Source organism: Neofelis nebulosa, chromosome 8 (assembly GCF_028018385.1).
Source record: "Neofelis nebulosa isolate mNeoNeb1 chromosome 8, mNeoNeb1.pri, whole genome shotgun sequence".
NCBI lineage: Eukaryota > Metazoa > Chordata > Mammalia > Carnivora > Felidae > Neofelis > Neofelis nebulosa.
Window position 1 is genome coordinate 121,391,972 of NC_080789.1, and position 23,687 is coordinate 121,415,658.

At 40.8% G+C, this 23,687-nt stretch overlaps 1 protein-coding gene across 3 annotated transcripts in view; it reads left to right on the forward strand.

Moving 5' to 3' along the window:
* Positions 1-23,687, forward strand: part of C8H10orf67 (chromosome 8 C10orf67 homolog) — a 169,198-nt gene that overhangs the window by 142,965 nt on the left and 2,546 nt on the right. For 2 of the 3 annotated variants that reach the window (XM_058681693.1, XM_058681696.1), the window contains 3 exons: positions 908-988; positions 1,075-1,135; positions 19,682-20,137. In XM_058681693.1, coding sequence (XP_058537676.1) covers positions 908-988; positions 1,075-1,135; positions 19,682-19,773 — 234 coding nt within the window. In that variant the 3' untranslated portion in view covers positions 19,774-20,137. Of the gene's footprint in view, positions 1-907; positions 989-1,074; positions 1,136-19,681; positions 20,138-23,687 lie in introns of those variants that run through there. The other variant, XM_058681694.1, reaches the window with a different exon arrangement.

Genomic DNA, 23,687 nt, shown 5'->3' on the forward strand with positions numbered 1-23,687 from the left:
CCTTTTTTCACCTGTACATGTTTAATGTCGTAATGTACTTTGCGACATATGATGCTGGTGACAATTCTGCTTGTTTGCTGCTGCTCCTGAACTCCTGGAAGAGCTACTTTTGGTTTTTCACCATTCAGCTCCGGGGAATCAGGATTACCACTGCCATAGCTTGCCAGAACTAGGAGGTGCCGAGGACAAGCTTGTGACACCTGGCCAGTTACAAATTCTAAGCCCCAAATGGGGTGGAGATCATCAAAAGGAGGCGGAATCAGGAGACAGAGGGTAGCGAGACCTGTGAGCGCAGCATAACATAACGTGTAAACTTGTTAAATCATGAAATTATACACCTGAAACTAATGTAACATCGTGTGTCAACTGTACTCAAAAAAGGAAAATGAAAGAAAAGGAAGAAGAGTCAGAAAAGACATTGAAGAGGGGCGCCTGGGTGGCGCAGTCGGTTAAGCGTCCGACTTCAGCCAGGTCACGATCTCGCGGTCCGTGAGTTCGAGCCCCGCGTCAGGCTCTGGGCTGATGGCTCGGAGCCTGGAGCCTGTTTCCGATTCTGTGTGTCCCTCTCTCTCTGCCCCTCCCCCATTCATGCTCTGTCTCTCTCTGTACCAAAAATAAATAAAAAGCGTTGAAAAAAAAAAATTTAAAAAAAAAAATAAAAAAAAAAGAAAAGACATTGAAGAAACCATTTTTCTTGAATCTTCTCTCAAGGTAGTCCAAATAAGGGAGGGGGTCTGTCTATTCCATGGGTATCAAGGAGAGGATTTCCCCAGCCATATTTAAACAAATAAATCAGGACCTTAGTTTTCAGATCTTAGTTAATTAAGGGTCGAAGAACGTTGTACATCGTTTGACTTGATGATCCTTTCCTCTTGAAAACACAAAACATACCTTCTGTGCCTTTCAGAAATTAAAACCTTTATTTGTGGAGTCTAAAATGAACCTGATAACAGACCGTACTTCCTCTTCAAGCGATCATACACCTGTGGTAGGTAGATTATTTTTTCTCTGTTAAACATTTAATCAGTTGCTATTATCCACCCTCAGTAATGAAACCTTTTCGTTTACCTGCAGCTAGACAACAAGGACACGGATGTAGTCAGTGATCAGACATGTTTTCCCCCGTCACCAAAAGGTAAGTATCATTGTTGGAAACAACAGTTCACACGCAGAACGGGCACTTAGTCTAGATTGAGATTTCCTTCTCGTTGTTATCGCGAGGCGTTTGGAATTCTGGGTGGATGCTTTCTTCCGCCAGTTTATGAAACGAATACTTGGATATGCTGAATAAAAGAATGCTAATATGCATTTCTGAATATCAATCCCTGCTAACTGAAAATGAATTTAATCACACTTCAAAACTGGAAGTGGTCTCAGTTGAGATCCTTTTCTATTTTATTAAACTATCGCAAGCCTGAAGCTCGTGTTGAATTCCCATTTGTCCATTTTAAGAACCAGAAGAAAAGTATGACTATTTCTAGCATACTTTATGTCCCATGGGTCCTGACGGGGCTTCAAACTGAATTCTTTTGGAACCAGAAGTATGTTTTGTCCATAGGCTTCTGGAGGTCTTTAGGAAATAACCATGCTTCCTATTCTCTAACAAACAAGTTAGGCGAACAAAATGTGACATTATTCGTTTGAATTCTGTTAGTTTGCTGATGATAACCAAAGGGTGTCAGTAATTTCTGTTTTTCTGTCTGGGAATGGTTAAAAGTAGACTTCTATAATGAATATTTATGCAAGGGAGAAGTGTGGGATAAGAGGTTTTAAATCCTGGGCCCTAATTTTAAAATCTGCTTTTTGAAACCTACATTGTGCTTTAGCAGAGGGGAACCTTTCTTCTGGGTTTCCATGCAACAGAGAGGCTTTTTCTATAGTGCTTATATTGTAGGTAGTGTCTGTTCTAGATGTGCCTACCCTGGGTACAGAGAAATCTTCCAACAATCATAGGGCTGTCTGCTTCCTGGGCTGCCATTTACATTATAAGAACACCAGACTTTATAGCATGCAGCTGCTAGCTTGGAAAATGGCAATCTTTTCTTTCTTTCTTTCTTTCTTTCTTTCTTTCTTTCTTTCAGAGAGAGAGAGAGAGAGAGAGAGAAAGAGAGAGCACATGCCTGTGCATGCACACAGATGGAGGAGGGGCAGAGAGAGAGGGAGACACAGAATCTTAAGTGGGCTCCAGGCTCTGAGCTGTCAGCACAGAGCCCGACATGGGGCTCCAACTCACAAACCGTGACATCGTGACCTGAGCCAAAGTTGGACGCTTAACCGACTGAGCCCCCCAGGCGCCCCAGAGTGGCAACCTTTATAAAGGCATCTGAAGTTAAATAAGTTTAGATTAAATAAGATCGGACCTGTTGAGTTGTTGGAAATTCTAACCCACACAGCAAGTTACTTCTGAAACATCAGAATGTATTAGGGTAAGAGAGGCTCTCAGGATTTATTCTAAAAATCTAGATTGTCGAATTTGGAACCTATGGGTTGCCTGACATTTTAATTAGAGAGTTTAATTAGCAGCAACATTCCATTCCCCAGAAATCCAGTTGACGTTTTTGCATCCAAAGTTGATTTTCCATTTTTCAAAGGTCCATTCAAAGTAGCACAAATTAACCTTGATGGCCACCTAGAATACACGGTAGCTCCGGCCAAAACAAATGCTGTCACTCCCTTTCCTCAGCCCTGAAAATGCAGGGTTATTTCCACCCTTCATTAACCTGGTCTTTTGTTTTACTAAATAAAATCAAATGTAAATGCTTTTTTATGATCCATAATCTTGCAGTACTCCACAAAGCTCTCCCATCATTCTGAACGTTTATCTGCATTGCACTGGAGATGTATGTGACCGTGTTCACACCAAACATCTCTGGACAAAACCCCCGAAATTGCTTTCTACTCAATCTCTGATACAACTTTGACATGCCGCGTTGTTCCCTTTGAAGATAGCGTGGGGAGATAATCCAGTTAATAAAAGTCTCTTGTTAAGTGGATTCCAGTTAATCCAAAATTTACTAGAAATACATATTCTTTTTTTTTTTTTCTAAATTTTTGGTTAATGTTTGTTTTTGAGAGAGATACAAAGACAGAGACAGAGTGCGAGCAAGGGGAGGGGTGGAGAGGGAGACACAGAATCCGAGGCAGGCTCCGGGCTCTGAGCTGTCAGCACAGAGCCCTATGCGGGGCTGAAACTCGTGAACCTCAAGATCATGACTCGAGCCGAAATCGGACGCTTAACCGACTGAGCCACCCAGGTGCACATAGAAATACATTTTCTATTTTTAATGAATGGAAATGAATAAATGAATGCCAGGAGGAAAACTGAATTATAAATTTGCTAATTCAGAGAGTAAATGAATCTCACTAGCACACAGGTTACTCCCTTCTGGCCCCCAGGAAATAGTTTAGTACATTTCTAGTATTTTCGAGCACAAATTCACAAATACATTATTAAAGAGCTGTTTAGTTACATTATGATTTTCTATAGCATGGGGGATTACTGTAACCTGTCTGGTGACAGACGCCCAAATCAAACTCTTTAAAGTCAGTGTTGTATCGAGTTCCGTTTTTTAGAACATGCAAATCAAATATTAATATTCTAAATACTTACTGAATACTTAGCCTCCACGTTAACAGCATCCTCAGTGTTCCATCAGAGAACCCGAGAGGTTATTAGATCGTACTTTCGCACCACAAGGTACTTTTAATACTTGTGTATGGCTAACATTTAGTGGAAGTAGGCGCTGTTGTAAATGCCTTTCACGTTTTAGCTCTAGTCCTCACAAAGCCCTAGGAGGTTGGCATTCTTGCTTTCCCCCCGTCTACAGAGGAGACAGTGGGATACAGAGAGTTTTAGTAGGCTACCAGAGTTTACCACAACAGGTGACACAGCTGGATTCAAACCCAGACAGTGTGGCCCCAGAGCCCTGGCTTGTCACCATCCAATTATATTGACTGACCCCAAGACGTATGCGTGACATGAGCCCCGTTCTCAACCACTCCCAACGGGGAAATGAGGGACGTTAGAGAGAAGCCATGGAGGCCAACAGACTTCAGTTCACATCCCAGCTCCAACCGCTCGCTTACTGACATCATCTCAATTCCCTCTGCTCTGTACCATGGGATGGAGACCCCACCTCATGGCTTTGCAATGAGGATTACACGAGATACATGCTATGTGCCTAGCGAACCCCTCTCCTTACCTTTCCTCCTGAGCTATTGACCAAATTATCCCCAAGTTCCCCAAGTAAAGTCCGCGAACCTACCTTTTAGCCCATCACACGAGTCATAATGTCCTCAGCACGAGGCTACTCTGGTGATTTAAAAGAACTAGTCTCTCCTCTAATTCTTCAGTAATTACCTTTCTACCAGCCGGGAGCATAAGAATAAAATTGACCCTTCGTATCAAAGTACACAGTAGGCATTTTGAAAACGGTGACATTAAACATAAAGTATAGTTTAAAACGATGTTATATCAGGGGACACATCTCTTCTAAGCAGCTTGAAAATAACTTTTTGTGTTGTGGCAAGTTTTAATCCAAAAAATTCTAAAGAGAACGAAAGAGAATCATTCATGCGACATAGAAAAAGAGATCGCTAAAAAAACAGAGAGAGAGAGAGAGAAATACATTTTTGTCAATATAAGAGAATAAAAAATGAGGTATGATACTATCTGCAAAATTTCAAAGCAGTTTTTACGCAGTAGTAATTATCCCAAGAGAGCCCAGGTAACATTATTAATTTGTTTGCTACTTAGCGGTGATAAAATTTGGGATCTGAACTGCCCATTGTATACTGTGGACTGCCACAGATTTTATGTACTCAAGAAGACCTTTCTCACAGCCCAGTAATTAGGTGCTATTGACATTGTAATCTTTGGAAATGTTCTTAATGAGCCCCAAAGACACGAATCTCATAGATAAAACCTCAAAGTAACACTGACCCTTTAAGTGGCTTGTCAGCAAGAGAAAGCTCAAACATAAATATCTGAAACACAGGAGACACCCAAATTTAAACCTAGATTACATTGTTTTGTTCATTCTCTGAGATTTTCAAGGAAGACATATTGAAGAGGTGATTTTAAAGGCTTTTAAAGAATAGTGGAACAATTGTAATATATTTGAAATAATTCAAAAATATTTCTTTTCACCCTTTGAAGCTCTGGACTCCAAAAGTATTTTTTTTCTAAATGTATTTTCCACCAACTTGTAAAGATACATGTTCATTGAGAGTGGAGTTCAGTGACTCTTGTTTTTGTTGTAAACACAAAAATAACTTTACAAATCACAAGTAAGAAGTTGGAACTTACATAAAAAAATGAAAAGCAAAAGAAATTTCAGACATAATGTTAGCATTATTTTATATATCGCTTCTAGAGTGTAACTATAATTAATATAATTTAGTAAGGTTTTCAAATTCATGTTCAAATGCATATTTTGTAATATTACTACATACACTACATATATGCATAAACAATATATAACATCATTTACCGTGTAATTGATAGCCATTGTGGCTATTAAAAAATGTTAGAAGAAGGAATTAGTCCATCAATATGAGTTAATGCCAGGACTAAGCTGATTTACTAAACATAATATGTTAAGGGGTCTGTAAATGTTAATGATGTCACTGCCATGAAACTTCTCTACTATTTTCCTATTGTCACCAATTACCTATTATTCAAATGGTCTATTTCCAAGTTATATATGTGATCCTTACCTTTAAGATTTGGGCTGATTCTCAACAACCTTTCCTTAGGAATCTTGCTTGCTCTTCATACCTATATTCTAGAGATATGTTCTACTCAAGGTCTGGGATTTAGGAGATTAGATGATAATTAAAGCCTGGACGATCAGCGGTTTGTCTCTTAAAACATCTTCCCAAATACCATGAATTCTCAGTAGCATAGAAAAGAGTCAAGATGACCAGTTGGGTTAGAGAACTAATCACAAAAATCAGAGGCTGTCTGTGTTCCTGAGGCTCTGTCCATGGGTTAGAGGGGGATTGAAAAATGTGAAAAAGGAAAATGAAAGGTAATCCATCCTTTGAAAACACAGTGTTAATCTTTGAAATGAGTAAGCCGGCAAGTTACTTTGAATTTGTAAGATCATAAAACTTTGAGTTGGAATGGAGTAGAAAAGAGGGTGAAGACTAATACATATTCTGAAAGTACTTTATTAATTTGGCATCAGGACTGTCTTGTATTAACTTGGTCTGGTGATGCTTTTAAGTATATGTGGGCAATGTTTCATTTAACAAATGCCATTACACACATTTGTAATTGTGCCCCAAACTGATAGGTAGAGCTCTCCAAAGTGTAAAGTGTGAGACAAGAACGCTTTCTGGTGCGCACTTAGTCACTCGTTGGACCACGAGTTGGAATTCAGCAGCCTCCCTGGATCTCGTGAACATTATTTTATCCCACACCTTAGCTGCCTGCCTGTTAGTTACGAGGCCTTATAAACCATATAAGCCTCTGTGGTGGTAACGAAGTATTGAGAAAGGGTTTAATTAGTGCAGAGACAGTGGGGATTAATTTTTAAATTTAGGAGTGGTTCTGTTACAGAAATGACAAAATGTTACAAGATATTGTGTATAGATTCATGCAAATTTGTGGGCATGTCAAGTACACCCTTAAGTGGGCTTGAAATGATATCTTGGGGTGCAATAGATATCGTATGAGTATTACTTTCAACTGGAGGGACCCCAAGTTTGGAAACTGAGGAAACTGAACTCTGTTGATTCCAATAGCTTGTCTGAAAGTCTCTTAGCGTGTCTGTTTAGACAATCACATCTATAATTTTAAAAACTTGTGTCTTCCGATCTTCATATAGCGATTATTTTTTCTTTCCTTTTTTATTTTTATATTTTTAACTTTTTTAAATGTTTATTTATTTTGAGAGAGAGAGAGAGTGAGCGCGAGTGGGGGAAGGAGAGGGGCAGAGAGCACGAATCCCAAGCAGGCTCCAAACTGTCAGCACAGAGCCCTACATGGAGCTCGAACTCATGAACCCTGAGATCATGACCTGAGCAGAAACCAAGACTCAGACGCTTCACCGACTGAGCCACCCAGGCGCCCCTATTTTTTCTTTTTCTTATTGCACTGGCTAGGATTGTCACTATGATGCTGAACAGAGAAGTCAGGGACACCCTTCTCTTGTTTCTCTCTTAATAGGACAAATTTTGAAGTGTCACTATTGCAATATATTGCAATATATTACAAGAATTAATTATATTCTCTATGCTGTACTTTCTATCTCTGTGACTTATTTTTTCCATAACTGGAAGCCTGGACCTCCCCACTCCCCTTCACCCATTCTGCCCATTTCCCCACCTCCTTTGCCTCTGGCAGCCATCAGTCTGTTCTCTGTATTTATAGGTCTGATTCTGCTTTTATTTCATTTTTTTCCTTTATTTTGGTTTTCAGACTCCACATGTAAGTGAAATCATTTTGTCTTTCTCTGTCTGCCTTATTTCACTCAGCATAATGCCCTCTAGGTCCATCCATGTCGGCACAAATGTCAAGATCTCATCTTTTTTGATGGCCGAGTGATATTTCATTATATATACCATATATATACATACATAAACATATACATATACATATATATATTCATTATATATACCATATGTGTATATCTATATGTAAATATATGGCATATATATATTCATTATGTATACCGTATATGTATATGTATATGTATATGTATATGTATATGTATAGTATATGTATATGTAAATATATGGTGTATATATGTGTATATATGGTATGGGTGCCCGGGTGGCTCAGTCAATTGAGCGTCTGACTTCAGCACAGGTCACGATCTCACGGTTTGTGAGCTCGAGCCCCGCCTCGGGCTCGCTGTTGTCGGCCTGTCAGTGCGGAGCCCGCTTCAGGTCCTCGGTCCCCCTCTCTCTGCCCCTCCCCCACTTGTTCTCTCTCTCTTAAAAAATAAATAAAAACATTAAAAATATGTATGTGTATATTTATATAAATAACATCTTCCTTACCCACTTACCATACCTATCAATGGACACGTGGGTTGCTTCCATATCTTGGCTATTATAAATAATGTTGCAGTAAACATAGGGGTGCATACATCTTTTTGAATTAGTGTTTTTATTTTCTTTGGTAAATACCCAGGAGTGGGATTACTGGATCATATGGTATTTCTATTTTTAATATTTTGAGGAACCTCCATACTGTTTTCCACAGCGGCTTCCCCAACAATTTCCACTAACCGTGCACAAGGTTTCTTTTTCTCCACATCTTCACCCACACTTGTTATTTCTAGTCATTTTGATTTTAGCCACTCACATGTGTCTCACTGCTGTTTTGACTTGCATTTCCCTGATGATTAGTGATGTTGAACATATTTTCATGTGCCAGTTGGCCATATATATGCCTTCTATGGAAAAATGTGTACTCAGGTCCTCTGCCAATTTTTGATCAGATTATTTGGGTTTTTTTGGCATTGAATTGTGTAAGTTCTCTTTGTATTTTGGATACGAACCCCTGGTCAGATGTATCATTTGCAAATATCTTCTCCCATGCAGTAGGTTGCCTTTGTTTTCGTTGGTTTCCTTCACTGTTGCGTTTTATTTTGGGGTAGTCCCAATAGTTTATTTTTGCTTTTGTTTCCCTTGCCTCAGGAGACATATCTAGAAAAATGTTGCCATGGTCAATGTCAAAAAAATTACAAGCTCTATTTCTTTTCTTTTCATGTATATATTTATGTATATTTATATGTTTTTGTGTATTTTGTTCTGGCCTATTTTGTATCATAATTTTTTTAACGGACACTATCAATTATTTCTGTGATACACATATTTCAAAGTTTTTGTCGGACTATGTTATCAACTAAAATTTATCTGGAGTGAATTCATGTTCTCACAGCTTATCTTGCTATTGTCTTTACAAGCATTCTATTCTTTTGTTTATTTTGGAACTTTGGTTTTCAGGCTCATTTCCTTCCTCCTTCCTCCCTCCCTCTGTCTTTCTCTCTTTTCTTTTGTTTTTCTCTTCTCTTCTCTTCTCTTCTCTTTTCTTTTCTTCTCTTCTCTTTTCTTTTCTTTAATTTTCTTTTCCTTTCTTTCTCTCCCCACCTGAATACAGCTCTGTGCCTGCTTCCACTATGCTAGTCTCACTCCTAGTCCAAAACCAGTTCTTCTAAGTTTGGGGGTTGCCTGTGCCACTGTGACATTAGGGTCTTGAAGCCTCCAAGCCATCAGGTGGCTTGGTTCAGTTCCTCTGTGTGAAGTAGTTTTTGCCTTTGAGCCTCCCTAGGCCCAGAGCTTTCTATAAAGCCATAGCCCCAGATTAGAAACTATTTTTCTGGGGTTTTTTTTTCCTCCCACAGTATCCTTTCATTCAAGCTACTGCCTTTGAGAAGTGAATTTCTTCTTTTACCCAGCATGGAGCACATTTAGCCTTTTTGACCATACAGGAGCTCTGGGGCGTCTGAGTGGCTCAGTCGGTTAAGCATCTAACTCTTGATTTCCGCTCAGGCCGTGATCTCACAGTTCGTGCTTTTGAGCCCACATTGGGCTCCATACTGACAGTGCAGAACCTGCTTGGGATTCTCTCTCTCTCTACCCTCCCCTGCTCATGTTTTCTCCCTCTCTCTCTCTCTCTCTCTCTCAAAATAAATGAATAAGCTTAAAAAAAAAAAAAAAAAAAGGGAGCTCTATTCCCGGCTGTCATGAAATCCTGCAGCCAGAGCCCAAAGGCCTGTGGTTTCAGCCCCTGTGTCAATTTCCTAGGGCTGCTGTAACAAAGTAGAGCAAACTGGGTGATTTAAACTACCCAAATGTTATTGTCTCACAGTTCTGGATGATAGAAGTTTGAAATCAAGGTGTTAGCAGGGGCGTGTCCTCTGACAGCTGTGAGGGAGGCAAGGGAGAACCTGTTCCATGCCTCTCTCTGAGCTTCCGGTAACCTCGAGTGTTCCTTGGCTTGTCAATGGCATTTCCCCTATGTCTTCACAGTGCCTCCCCTCTGGGTGTGTCTGTATCTGTGTCCAAATTTCTCCTTTTCATAAAGACACAGACATATTGCATTAGGGCCCACCCCGAAGACCTCATTTTAACTTGATCGTCTACATGACCTTATTTCCAATTACGTTCACACTCACAGGTACTAGGACTTCACCATCTTTCAGGGAGACACAATTCGATCCATAACAACCCGGTTCATTGCTTTACATGTCTTTACCAGAGAAATGTTTATCTTATCTTGCACATTATGTCTTTCTGGTCTCTCATTTGAAATTTTATTTATCATGGAGCATAGGGTATACTAGATCATAGACTCACTACAAACCATTGTACTTCCTTCTCCCCTCACCAAAAAAAGTCCTAAGTATTCAAACCAGTATTCTTTGTGTTTCTGAACCAAAGACCTTTCAGCTTTACCTTATGCTGTTCTAAGAACATTTTGTCTTGTAAATTTATGGCCACAATTATCATTGTCTCATACACCAAAAGTGTGCATTAAGATATTTATGAATATAAAAGAAATATATAAATATATATTATATATATTATATTTGTAAATCTATTTAAAAAGAATAACCTTTTTAAATTTTTTTTAATGTTTATTTATTCTTGAAGGGGGGGGGGGGCAGGGAGGGGCAAAGAGAGAGAAGGAGACACAGGAACTGAAGCAGGCTCCAGGCTCTGAGCTGTCAGCACAAAGCCCAACGTGGGGCTCGAACTCACCAACCATGAGCTCATGACCTGAGTGGAAATCAAGACTCAGATACTTAACCAAGTGAACCACTCATGTGCCCCTGGTTTATTTCTTAAATTCCATATATGAGGGGCGCCTGACTGGTTCAGGAGGTATATAGCATGCGACTCTAACTCAGGGTCATGAGTTCAGGCCCCACGTTGGGCGTGGAGCTTACATTTTAAAAAAAGACAAGAAAAAATTCCACATATGAGTGAAATCATATGATATTTGTTTTTCTCTGACTGACTTATTTCACTTAGCTTTATACTCTCTAGCTCCATCCATGTTATTGCAAATGGCAAGGTTTCAATTTCATTCTTTTTATGGCTGAGTAGTATTCCACTGTGTGTGTGTGTGTGTATACACACACACACACACACACGTATATATATACATACATGTATGTATGTATATATATGTATATACAATATATAATATATAATAATATAACACATATAATACATATAATATAATATATAATAATATAATACATATAACACATATAATACATATATGTGTATATATACATGTATGAAAATATATGCATACATGTATGTATACACATATATACATGTGTGTATATATACATACATGTATGTATATATATAGAGAGAGAGAGATGAATAGATAAAGAAGATGTGATATCACATCTTCTTTATTCATCAGCCAGTAGACTGTTTGACTATTGCAAATAATGCTGCAGTAAACATAAGGTTGCATGTATCCCTTTGAATTAGTGTTTTTGTATTTTGGAGGCAAATACCCAGTAGTGCAATTACTGTAGTTCTATTTTTAAATTTTTGAGGAACCTCCACACTGTTTTCCACAGTGGCTGCACCAGTTTGCATTCCCACCAACAGTGCAAGAGCGTTCCCCTTTCTTCACATCTTTGCCTGACCTGTTGTTTCCTGTGTTGTTGATTTCAGCCAGTCTGACAGGTGTAAGGTGATATCTCATTGTAGTTTTGATTTGTATTTCCCTGATGATCAGTGAGGTTGAGCATCTTTTCATGCGTCTGTTGGCCATCCGTTGGTCTTCTTTGGAGAAATGTCTGTTCATGTCTTCTGCCCATTTTTTAATTGGGTTATTTTTTAGATGTTGAGTTGTATCAGTTCTTTATATATTTTGGATACTAACCCTTTATCGGATATGTCATTTGCAAATATCTTCTCCCATTCCGTAGTTTGCCTTTAAGTTTTGTTGATTATTTCTTTTGCTGGGCGGAGACTTATTTTGATGTTGTCCTAATAGTTTATTTTTGCTTTTGTTTCCCTTGCCTCTGGAAACATATCTAGAAAAGTGTCACTATGGCCAATGTCAGAGAAATTGCTGCCTGTGCTCTCTTCTGGGATTTTTATGGCTTCAGGTCTCACATTTAGGTCTTTAATCCATTTTGAGTTTCTTTTTGTGAATGATGAAAGAAAGCATGGTCCGGTTTCATTCTTTCGCATGTGGTTGTCCAGTTTTCCCAATACTATTTGCTGAAGAGACTGCTTTTTTCCCATTGAATATTCTTTCTTGCTTTGTCAAAGATTAATTGACTATATAGTTGTGGGTTTCCTGAGTTTTCTGTTCTATCCCATTGATCTGTGTCTATTTTTATGCCAGTACCATACTGTTTTGATTACTGTCACTTTGTAATATAACTTGAAATCTGGAATCGTAATACTTCCAGTTTTTTTCTCAAGATTGCTTTGAGGTCTTTCGTGGTCCCATATTAGTGGAATGTGTTTCCATTTCTTTGTGTTGCCTTGAATGTCTTTTATCAGTGTTTTACAGTTTTCGGAGTACTGGTCTTTCACTTCTCTGGTTCAGTTTGTTCTTAGGTGTATTACTATTGTTGGTGCAATTGTAAATGGGATAGTTTTCTTAAATTCACTTTCTGCTGCTTCATTATTAGTTATAGAAATGCAGCAGGTGTCTGTACATTGATTTTGTCTCCTGAAACTTTACTGAATTCATTTATCAGTTCTAGTAGTGTCTTTGGTGGAGTCTTTAGAGTTTTCTATGTATAGTATCAAATCATCTGTAATTAGTGAGAATTTTAGTTCTTGCTTATCAGTTTGGATGCCTTCTATTTCTTTATGTTTTCTAGTGAAACCCTTAAAAACTCTCTGTTGCATCTTAGTAAAAGTCATTTTTGCTGGTATTCTGCCTATGAAATAGGCAATGAGTTTACCTTTTCCAGACAAGAATGCATTATGGGTTGAACTAGGTCCTCTGCTCCCAAAAGATGTTGAAACCCTCACCCACAATTCCTGTGCACGTGACCTTACTTGTAAAATGGGGTCTTTGCGGATGTAATCAAGTTAAGATGAGGTCATTAGGTCATTAATTCATTATGACTTGTGTCCTAAGAAGAGGGAAATTTTGACACAGACACACAGGGAGAATGCCTTGTGGTGACAGAAACAGAGAATGGAGTGATGTAGCTGGAATCCAAAGAACATCAGAGGAGGATGGCTGCCACCAGAATTTAGGGAGAAGAAGGGAAGATTCTCCTGAGTCAGAGAGGGAGCATGGTCTCACCAACACCACGATTTTGGACTTTCAGCCTGCAGAACTCATGTGAGGGAATTAATATCTTTAAGCCATCCACTTTATGTTACTTGGTTCCAGCAGCCTTAGGAAGCTAATACTTAAGGCAATTGAATAACTTCCATGACGTCCACATTAACTAGATGGACAGCCACTGTCCCAAATGAGTTCAGTGACTTTATGTTTCTACTTTGCGTTACATGTTCTGCCATTAATTTTCACCATAAAGGAGACATTTCCCCTTGATTGATTAGAAACTTACTTCTTCCAAGCTGCAAAACACATTCTAGCATTAAGGAATCAAATGTGATAAGCCTTGCGTATAAATTGTGTATAAATTTGCCTGTCACTTTCCTGGCAGTCAGTGAGTGATCAACAAATGTGTAATAAAACTGAATCTGAAGTTCATTCCACTGAGGCTTCTACTGTTATCAACTTAGGTTGCTAACGCACAAAGTCCCTACTTGTCCTCAGACTAAAGGGTATCACCGAGGTCCCTGTGCCCTCTTGCTATAAACATGTCCATGCCTCCTTTTCTTACTCATTCCTTCCCTTCCTCTTCATGCAAGTGCCTCTGGTCCTCCTACCTTAAATGTTAGCCCTCCGGAGAGCATTCAGAGCCTGCTTTCTCTCCTTCCTTCCCCTTCTCCAGGTTACTCTACTTGCCTTCTGGCTTTGCATCTCACAGACACAGCTCTTACCTAGGTCATCGGAAGCCTTCAGATGCGAAACTGGTTTCCAGTTCTCTCACTTGACTGCACGCCAGCGTGTTACTAATGAGCCTCCCTTAATTCTTAAGATGCTCTCCTTTTGACTTCCAAGTCACCAACCTGTTCTAATTCTCCTCCTACTTCCCGGAGCTCCCTTCTCTGTCTCTCCTGGTTACTCAACTCTGCCGGTGCTCTGAGTATTAAGTGTTGGAGTCACTAAAGATTTTAATTTTGAGGTCGCTGTTACACACTTTGTTTGCCCCTGCTTAATCCGTCAATAAAAATCGATGGCTTTCAGGATAAAATCAAGTTTTTCAGTTTAGCATGTAAGACCTTTCATAAGAGCTCCCTTTCCCCTACATGGGCTCTCTAATCTAGGCGTAACAAATGACTTACTGTTCCCTGCTATTCCATGCTATTCCATGCTTCTGTGCCTTTATACGTGCCTTCACCTAGGTGGCAGGTCTTGTGCCTGGTCTTGCTGCACTCACTCGTCTTCTGTGGTTAGCTGGCCATCTGCTGGGGTGACAGGGTGACTGGATCTTGTATTTCTTATCACTGAGCAGGCAAACTGAGTCCTGTGATCAGATGCGCTCAGGGTTCTTAAAAGCAGCAAAAGAAAACAAGCTCCAATGCACAGGGACCGTTCAAGTCTCTGGTGGCACCGCCTTTGCTCCTGGCCCATTGGGCAAAGCCAGTCTGATGACCAAGGCCAGATTCTATGTTGGAGGAGCTGCAAAGGCCATGGATGCCAAGGGAGCCACCCTACTTACCTTTACTGGGTTTCACCTTCTCTTTGTTACTCCACTCGTTCATCCATTGGACAGGTGTTATGATCACCTACTGTAAGTTAGGCTCTGAGGATGCGGGGTCTTCTTAGTGCTTGGAATTTATATTCTTTTTCTTAAAGTTTACTTATTTATTTTGAGAGAGAGAGAGAGCACGCGCGTGTGTACAAGTGGGGAGGGGCAGAGAGAAGGAGAGACAGAATCCCAAGCAGGCTCCGCACCATCAGCACAGAGCCCTATGTGGGGCTCAAGCCCACGAACTGTGAGATCATGACCTGAGCCGGGATCAAGAGTCAGACGTTTAACCATCTGACTAGTCCACTCAATAACAGTAATACCAGGATTTAAGGTGGTGCAGTGAGGTGGGGTGGGCCTGAGAAGGCCTCTCCACTTCCCCATTTCTGCAGAAATTGCCACCTCGTTACTCAGAAGGACCTACTTATGGCCTCCTCCCCCCAAATAGGGAGGGGGAATTGGAGGAAAGTGGTCAAAAGACACAAACTCCAGTTGTGAGATAACCACTGGGGAATGTATGTAGATCTTAAAAGTTCTCATCACGAGGAGAAAAACGTTTTGTTTCTCTTCTTTTTCAAAGTATCTGTATGCGATGACAGCCGTTAGCTAAATTTACTGTGGGACTCATTTCACAATATACGTTAAGTCAGGTCCTTGTGCTGTACATGTGAAACTTACACAGGGCTGTATGTCAATTATAGCCCAATAATGCTGGGGTGGGGGGAGGATAATCAAAAGCCAAAATAGAGAAACAAAATATAAAATGTTTATAGTGTGTCTGTTTCAAAAATAATCACTGAAAAATTACTGAATTTCCTTGGTAACCGATAAATTTAAGCATGAAATTGTGTGAAAACAGCATTTCCACTAAATACCCAAACTTCAGAGGTGAGCGAGAGAAAAAGGCACAGTTTAATCCTGAGGCCCCAAGCTGTTCGCCTGTTGATAGGAATACATAGCTGTTTGTAACCTCAAATTCATACTTGTGCAAATTACATAGACCAGAAGTCCCAATGAAAATCGCTTTAAAAATAACGATCTAAAGCTTCCATATGAAGTATATTTGTTTTTCTCTAGGATTAGGACAGATTGCGTTGGCAGCCTAGTCTTTCATAAAGAGGGGGGTGGGGAACAGAGTTGGGCCTTCATTTTCTCACAAAAGGCACAATGGGAAGCGCATCTGTGAACATTGCATAATTTGTTATGTTCTACAAAGAGGTGGGTTTTTGTTATACACATACCAAAGCTATTTGGTACTGTTTCACCAATGATCTCTATTCAGGTCCAGAAAAGAAATTGGCCTCCGCAGAGTGAAAGGAGAGTAAATTTTTCTTTAAAAATTAGATACAGATTATCACTTCCAAATGCAGGAGGGAATTTTACAAGTGACGGTGCACTGATTAGCTTTCCAATGGACATCCAGTCCTTTATGAAACACATACTAGCAGTGGTCAACTGTGACCAATGTGGTTTATTACTCTCCAGAAGAGCTGAACTGAGATTACCCATCTAATCTAATTGAGAAATGTTGGGTGAACTTGAACTCTTTCATGGACATGAATGACCAGAGAATTTATTTGATAAGACATTGAAAGCTGAATATGGTAACTATCTCTTTGATGGTTTGATACAGTCATTCCCTTAGTTCATTTGCATGCCTTTCATATTTTTTCGTTAGTACTCTGCTGGTGACTACATGAGCAGCCTAAACGAAAAAGGAAAAAAAAAAAAAAAGTTTCCGTACAACATCCTTATGGAAACATTAGAAACCTTACCTTGATCAGTAAACACTCCCGGCAGTCTTGAGTGGGTTAACACTTTAAAAAGTGACTCCAGCTTTCAAGAACAGTAATTAAATTGGGGAAAATTTAATAAATCCACTGTTTTCTCGGGTGACGGTCCCTAAATTATTTTTCAATTTCGTCCTCTGATTTTACTAATTAACATTTTAAAAAGACATCAGGAAGTTGACATATTATTTACCAGCCTCCTTTGCATTTTGTCGTAAACTGGGCAGTGCAAGCTATTATTGGTGGCATCTCGGTGCAACATTTATGGTAACTTTTCCAACAGTATGGTATACAGGTAGCATCAGATAATAAAGTAATAAACTGCTTGCTCTTCATACACCGGCTAAATTCAGGATAAATGCTGTTGTATTCCCAATGGCTGTCACCATATAATTTGGATATATGCATCTCCTTCTTCTTCTATTTAAATATTATACTTTAAAAACAACTCCTACAAACGCAAAGATAGAAGCTCGAGGTACAAATGACAAAATCGCGCTTCACGTTACTGGTGACTCTTTAAGTAAAATTTTTCATTGCCACTTTGTCCTTAAAATAAAAAGGCCTTTTGGTCGTGCCCATACAAGCATAATAAATTGTATATGTTTGTGATACTGAATGACTCTTGCCCATATGCTGCACCGCAAAGCTACATGAATGAGGCATTTACCAAATCAGGCCCACCACATTAAACAGAAAAACAATCTTTATTCATGGTAACTTATCAGTTTCAATTAATCAACCTTAACAATGGAAATTCTGATGTGTTCAAGCAACTTGAAAGCAATGGGTCATCTCCAGGGCAGCCATGTTGTGTCTTTGTGCCTAACGTTTCAAACAAAGCAACATCTCCAATAAATAGACATACGTATACATACATACATGTGCACGTATATACATCCCGATGCGTGACCACAGCTATGCCGCGTTCTGCCAGTAACCATGCATGTTTATTGCCTGTGATTTTTATCACGGTAAGTGTAATTGTTTTCCTTCAAAGTATTACTTTTTTGAGCTCTGCAAGTTTAAACAAAAGGAAAGAAATTTCCATTGGATGACCATCCTTTCAGTTTCTGTGCTGCTATGTGAATAGCATTGTGCAAACCATTCCAATGGTTTTGAAAAGGGGTAACCATTGGTTTGATTTGGTTACACGGTTTAGCAAAGAGCTCCCTCCCACTGCCTTAGGGTCTGTGAAAGGTCTGTGACCTGTTTAGAACTGCCAAGTGAAATGTCATGTCGCCCCTCCCAAATGGGAGTATCTGCATTCATTTGATCAGTATAAAAAATGATTGGGGATGGCGAGATCAGTGCTTTTGAATTGCAATTTATAGCAGTTTACAAAAATGCACATTGTTGGAAAAGAAAACATGGAAGTGTTTCTTTCTAAATTGCATTACCTGTGAAATGTCATTAGTCTTTTAAGGATATTTACATCCTTTTTTTATTATTATTTAGGAGACTTATTTCAGCTACAGAAAATCAGAATTTTATCACATTATGATTTTTAAACTTGTGTTTTGGTTTTGATAGCAGAATTTAGAGAAAACGTTTCTGAGTTCTTAGGATAAACATAATTTGTTGTCGTTTCCATTTATTAACTCTCCAAGATAGTCTGCTAATCAGTTGCATTAGCGGAAGACTCCCAATGATCTTTCCCAGATTACAGAGGAGATCCATTTGTTGGCAAATGCCTTGTCTGCTGATTTGTAATAGTGAGTCCGAAATCATGGGCATACTAACTCTGCCAGGTTTCCGTTACTCCTTCAACAGCATGCTATGTAAATTTCTTTGTGAGAGGAATACTTTCTAAATTACGGTACCCCCCAGATTCATCTACGTGTATGCACCGCTTCATAAAAGGAAATGTTATTTATTTTCATTAAATACGCGAATGTCAACTGAAACGTGAAGGTAGGCTGTTCAAGTTCACAAAGGCTTAATGCAGCCACCTGGGTCTCTGGGTTGCAGAAAACAGCACCTTTCATACGATGTCTAGGAATCAGCACCTTTTCTACGATGCCCATCTCTTTGCCCAGGCAAGTGGGTGGAACTGGGTGCTATTTTGAAGAATTCTTCCTTTAGGAAGAAAAGTGATCTTGGGAAAAGGGCCTCAGAACTTCCCTGGCTGATACTTGAGTAGAAAAAGAAAAGGCCTGCCTCAGAAAAGACTTGACCCAGATAGACTCCCTAGCAATCCACTTTGAACCTCCCCACCATTGAAAAGCGAGGTTGTCACGTTTTTATCTTTGTTCATGTTAAGCCTTGGAATGACAGCCTGTCTCTGTGTTCCCCTCTCCCACTGCCCCGGCTGTAAGTGTCCACATTGACACCTACCGGTGACCGCAGGCTGCAATTCTTTGTTGCCTTGTCCACGCTCCTGGCTTTCACTGGGATTAGCTCAGGGCCTTTGTTCCCCTTCAAAGCTGGAACATCACATCCCATGTTGTGGCTTTCCTGTCTCAGACCCCCAACGCTTTCCTCACAATTTACACACCAGGTAAATGTCCCTCCCTACAGAGCAGAGAGCCTAGCCTGAGGGGGGGGGCGGGGGGGGGGGAGGAACCTCCCCAGTCCCCAACTTCAGAACCCCTGCCAACTGGTTTTGTTTCCTTCTCATTCATAATTTTCTATTTCATATGGAGGAAAGACTGAAAATGCAAATAGAAGTTTAAATCTTCGTTGGATCCTTGGACCCAAACACGAGACAACCTCTGCCTTTTTAAATTCTCTTACAACTGCTCCTAATTCTAGGAAGGTGACCCTCAGCAGAAGGTCATTTACTGGCCTTGGTCACAGGCTCCTAAGACCATTTCTATAGTATGGAGCAGCAGGAAAACTGTCTCAAAAAACAGAAAGAAAACAAAAAAACAAAAAAACTTGTCTGACAAGCTATTCTGAAGGCCAAGGAGGATCTGACTGCCCGACCTCCCCCACTGCCCACCCGTCCTACTTCCCTTCCAGGTTATTTGAAGGGGCTCCCAACTGGGGCCAGACAGGGAGGACCCACTGAAACTGAGGCAAAGAGCTCTGCGTGAGGAGCGGGAAGTGGTTTATATATAGCAAGTAAAACAAAATGCACGTATGTCTCTTTTCCCGTGTTTTTAGGGAGGGTGTCTGGAACCCTGGAAGAAGAGTCTTTGGAGAAGCCATCGATACTCCAGAAGAGCCCAGTGAATGATGTGGACGCTACTGAGTGAGGGGCAGGGCCCTGGGCTGCACAGAGGGGGACCACAGAGAGGACCCTCTCCATCCTGGCATAAGGCCTGCCTCCCTGGCCAAGGGATACTCCCTCCAAGGCGTTTCTAACAAAGCTGTTCCGTCTCCCCGATGATGTAGACTAACTCGAGGCCTGCCCTTGAAACGAAGAGAACGCGTCCGCCAGGCTGTGCGCACCTTTCCAAACCCTCAAAGGCAGGTGCTCGCTCATGCTGGGTGAGAGGGACGCAGGGACTTCGAGGGGCTGCCAAAGCCACTGGGGGCGCTTCCTGGGCTCAGCAAGATGCCCCAAAACCTTAGGGTGGGGAGGAACGGACTTCAATTAAAAAAAGTTTGAGGCACTAAGCTTTCACTCCCTCGCTTATCCATCCGGTCTCTCTGTAACACCACGTCAAACTGATTTGCTGCCTCCTCGCTTGCCGATGAATCCCCATGAAGGCGAACCTTAACGCCTGGTCCAAGGGGATTTTAAATTTCCTCTAGGGAGATCCATTCTTCTCTTACATGGGCACTGGGCTGCCTGCCCTATCTTAAAAGTCATAAACAATTCTTTCGTAAGTGGGAAACTCATTGGAGTTTTGCCTCCTGGTAAGTATCAAGGCCAAGATTCACATGTCTCTCTGCAGCATGTCAGGTATCATTTACGGAAAGTCCAGTTTGCTTTCTTCTGTGCGTAATGTTCAGCTTGGTCCTTTCCATTCCCCTAACTGCAAGTGGGGCCCTGTCTGTAGCCCAGTTTCAGAAATGCAGACTCTGAATTACACGTTTCTAAAGCTATGTATTAAGTCTCAAGAAATATATTTGTAGTAGCTGTCACATAAAACTGATCTACTCTGTTGTAAAGGAAGCTGGAGAGGCGATTTATTTGTGCGTAAAAGGCACAAGATTTAATTGGAGAGAGACGTGTTATTTTCAACGCAAGTACATGGGGTGGCATAGCGCCGGGGAGCATTATTCGAGCTTCATCTACTATGCACTATATGCCACCGTCTCCAAAGGAGTGTTGCCCTAGAAACTTGTTTTAAATCTGCTGCTATATATCAACACCTTGTTTTAGCAGTCCTTGGCTGAATTACAGTTACACAGTTTGGCGCTTCTTTCAAATTTCCTCCCATCAGTTTGGCCAAAGAAAGGAATTTTTCTCCTTTAGAAATGAATTGGCTTAATTAGTAAGTAGATTAATGGCAATTGCTGGTGAGTTGGTTTCCAGCAGAGTTTCACCAGAGAGGGTTAATCGGAGTCAGGTCTGGAATCTTTCCCAGAACTGGCTGCCAGCCATTTCCACCAACCAATCAACCCTACAAGAAACGGAGGAAATGAAATAGAATTTATATTCCCTGTACTACTATCCTGGGCAGAAATTCCTTGGAAGCAGCCTCCTAGGCTGGGTTGGGTTCAGTACAGACGGTTTCATTTCAGAATTTTAACAGAAACCTTGAAAGGGTTTCACCTTCAAGATTTATCTGAGGACCAAAGCAGAATTTCAAATGGCACAGGGAGGCTCTCCACAGAACACTGAGGGCGCATTGGAAACGCAGGAGGCTCTTAGTCAATTTCAGGTTTACCTAAATTGCAAAAACCTCCCAAGTTCTGTCCTAATCTGTTATCTACCAGAAGCCTTTAAAAAGTTGTGTGTTTTGCAGTCTTTTCCCTTATTTTTTCCATAGTGATAAAAATGCATTCATAGTTTAACTCGCAGCTGCATTAGTCTTGCAAAAAAAAAAAAAATCCCTGCTGAGAAATGCATATAATAGGAAAAACAGATCGGCTGGACAGCAGTGTAATTAATGCCAGAAAGGGCTGAGGCCGGTTTCATAGTTTGTCTTTTGAGGATATCAAGACGAGACCTGGTGAAAAATGACGCATGCTTTAGCATTTCAGAAAGCTGGCAACTGGCAACGCTGTTCCTTTTTTCTTTGACTTTCTGCCTCAGAACAAAGAGGTCGGCAGAACTAGCTAGGTTGTAATGAGTTCTATGTCCCTAGCACATTAAGTGCATCATGGAAACATATTGTATCGAAATAGTTTGGAGGAGAATACCGGGGATGAAAGAGAATGGGTGCTTTGATCAGCTCCCTGGGGTCCTGAGTGCGCACAGACTGACTTGCAAGGAGTTATTCAGCCCCAGCTAGACACACTTACAACACCATTCAAAGAAATTTGCATATCTGTAATTTATCACATTGGTCCAGAACATTTTTGCAAGGTAAATAAAAGTTGGCTGAATAAAAAAAAATCAATCATCGCAGATATAGAAGAAACTGTGAAGCCTGTGTTTCCATTAAAAACATAAATAAATATGTCCATAAAACACGACGATTTAGAGGCTGACTTTATTTTAAAGCGTCCTTAGAGCAACAGGTTGTGTGTTCACAAAGGCAAGAGTGGCCACAGTTTTGTTTTGTTTTGTTTTTTTTTGCACGTCTACTTTAGGGGAGTGTATTCGCAGCTTCCCGCTAGAATAACAGCAGAATGTGAATGAGATGTGTGTGGCTCTAACCAGCCCGCGACACGCAGAGAAAAATTAGTACACACTTTGAGGAGATGTGAGAGATGGCTTCGTCTCTTTGGCGGCTGCATGTGCTAAGGTTAAATCTCATTTCTCCTCCCGTGGATGGCATTGCCAAGCCCTGGTTGCTGAATTCAGAAGCCCGAGAGGATGAAATGTCCTCGCACGGGTCAATAGGAAAACTTGCTCTCGAACGCCCCATGAGAACAAGTGGAAATTTTAACAGGCAGGCATTGTTCTGAGTTTTTAAACAACCCGGTTAAACAGCAAACAAGAATCTTCAACTTGACCTTGGAAAAGGCTGGTGTGCCTAGAGATCATCTATCAAACAACTCTGGATGACAATGATATATTTCTAAGTACTGTCAGATGAAAAGATTGATAAATTTGCTGCTGCAAAGAGAGAACTTTGGAAACAGGCAACAGGCAATTTAGTGCGCTGCCTCGACCGCCGCCTCTGTACTTGCCACCCCATCCCCACCCCTCCACCCCCCGGCCTTGGGGCCAACTTGGTAGAAAAGGGCCAGTAAATCAGCACTGTAATATTTCTTAAGGGGCACGGAAAAGCTGTGAACAGTACCTCTCATATTAAACGCAATATTTCTTTGCTTTCGTGGGGAACAAAAGTCATAGCACGACGTCTTTATGGCTAATTCAGTCAAAGGCACATCTTGGTTCCCCCCGCAGAAAGGTCAGTGTCGTTGTGTTTGGTCCACCGAGGGGGTGTTTTCACACTGAAAACTGAGCCAGCTGTCCCTGTCATACCCTCGCCATTGGGGAGCGCGCACTAGCCATGGTTATTAGGCACATTCTACACCTGCAAAATATACCGATTTCCAAGACTTTTCAAGACACCCCCCCTCCCCCGTTCTCATGCCCCCTCCTCCCTCGTCTACTAAACTTTGACAACACAATTCAAGCCCTGGATGAAAGCGCTGCCAGCAAGAGGAGAGCTGGGGAGGGGGCAGCTCAGCCAGCGGCTCCTGGTGTCTATTGAGCAGTCATCAAAGAAATGAGGCGTCAAGTATGTTTTCAAAAGTATGGAAAAACTTCCAAATAAGGGCTTAGAGCCATCACACATTTGCTATTGCCAACATGCTGATTTCCGAACCCTAATATTTAATTTTATGTACCAGTGTTAGGTGAGGGGTTATAGCCAGGCAGCCCTCATTTAGAACTGGCCCTTTTACAATTTTCATTTGTATTCAGCGTGTCAGGACATACATGTTTTTCTTCTAAGTTGCCCCCGTGTGAGCCCACATGCCTTTTTGAAACTCCAAATGCCAACTCACTGTTGTCATCCATTTCACAGCGCCTGCCCAACTGGATCTCATAATAAAACTCCTTCCAGAAGCATCTCTTAGCTAGCCTTTATCGCCGGAACCC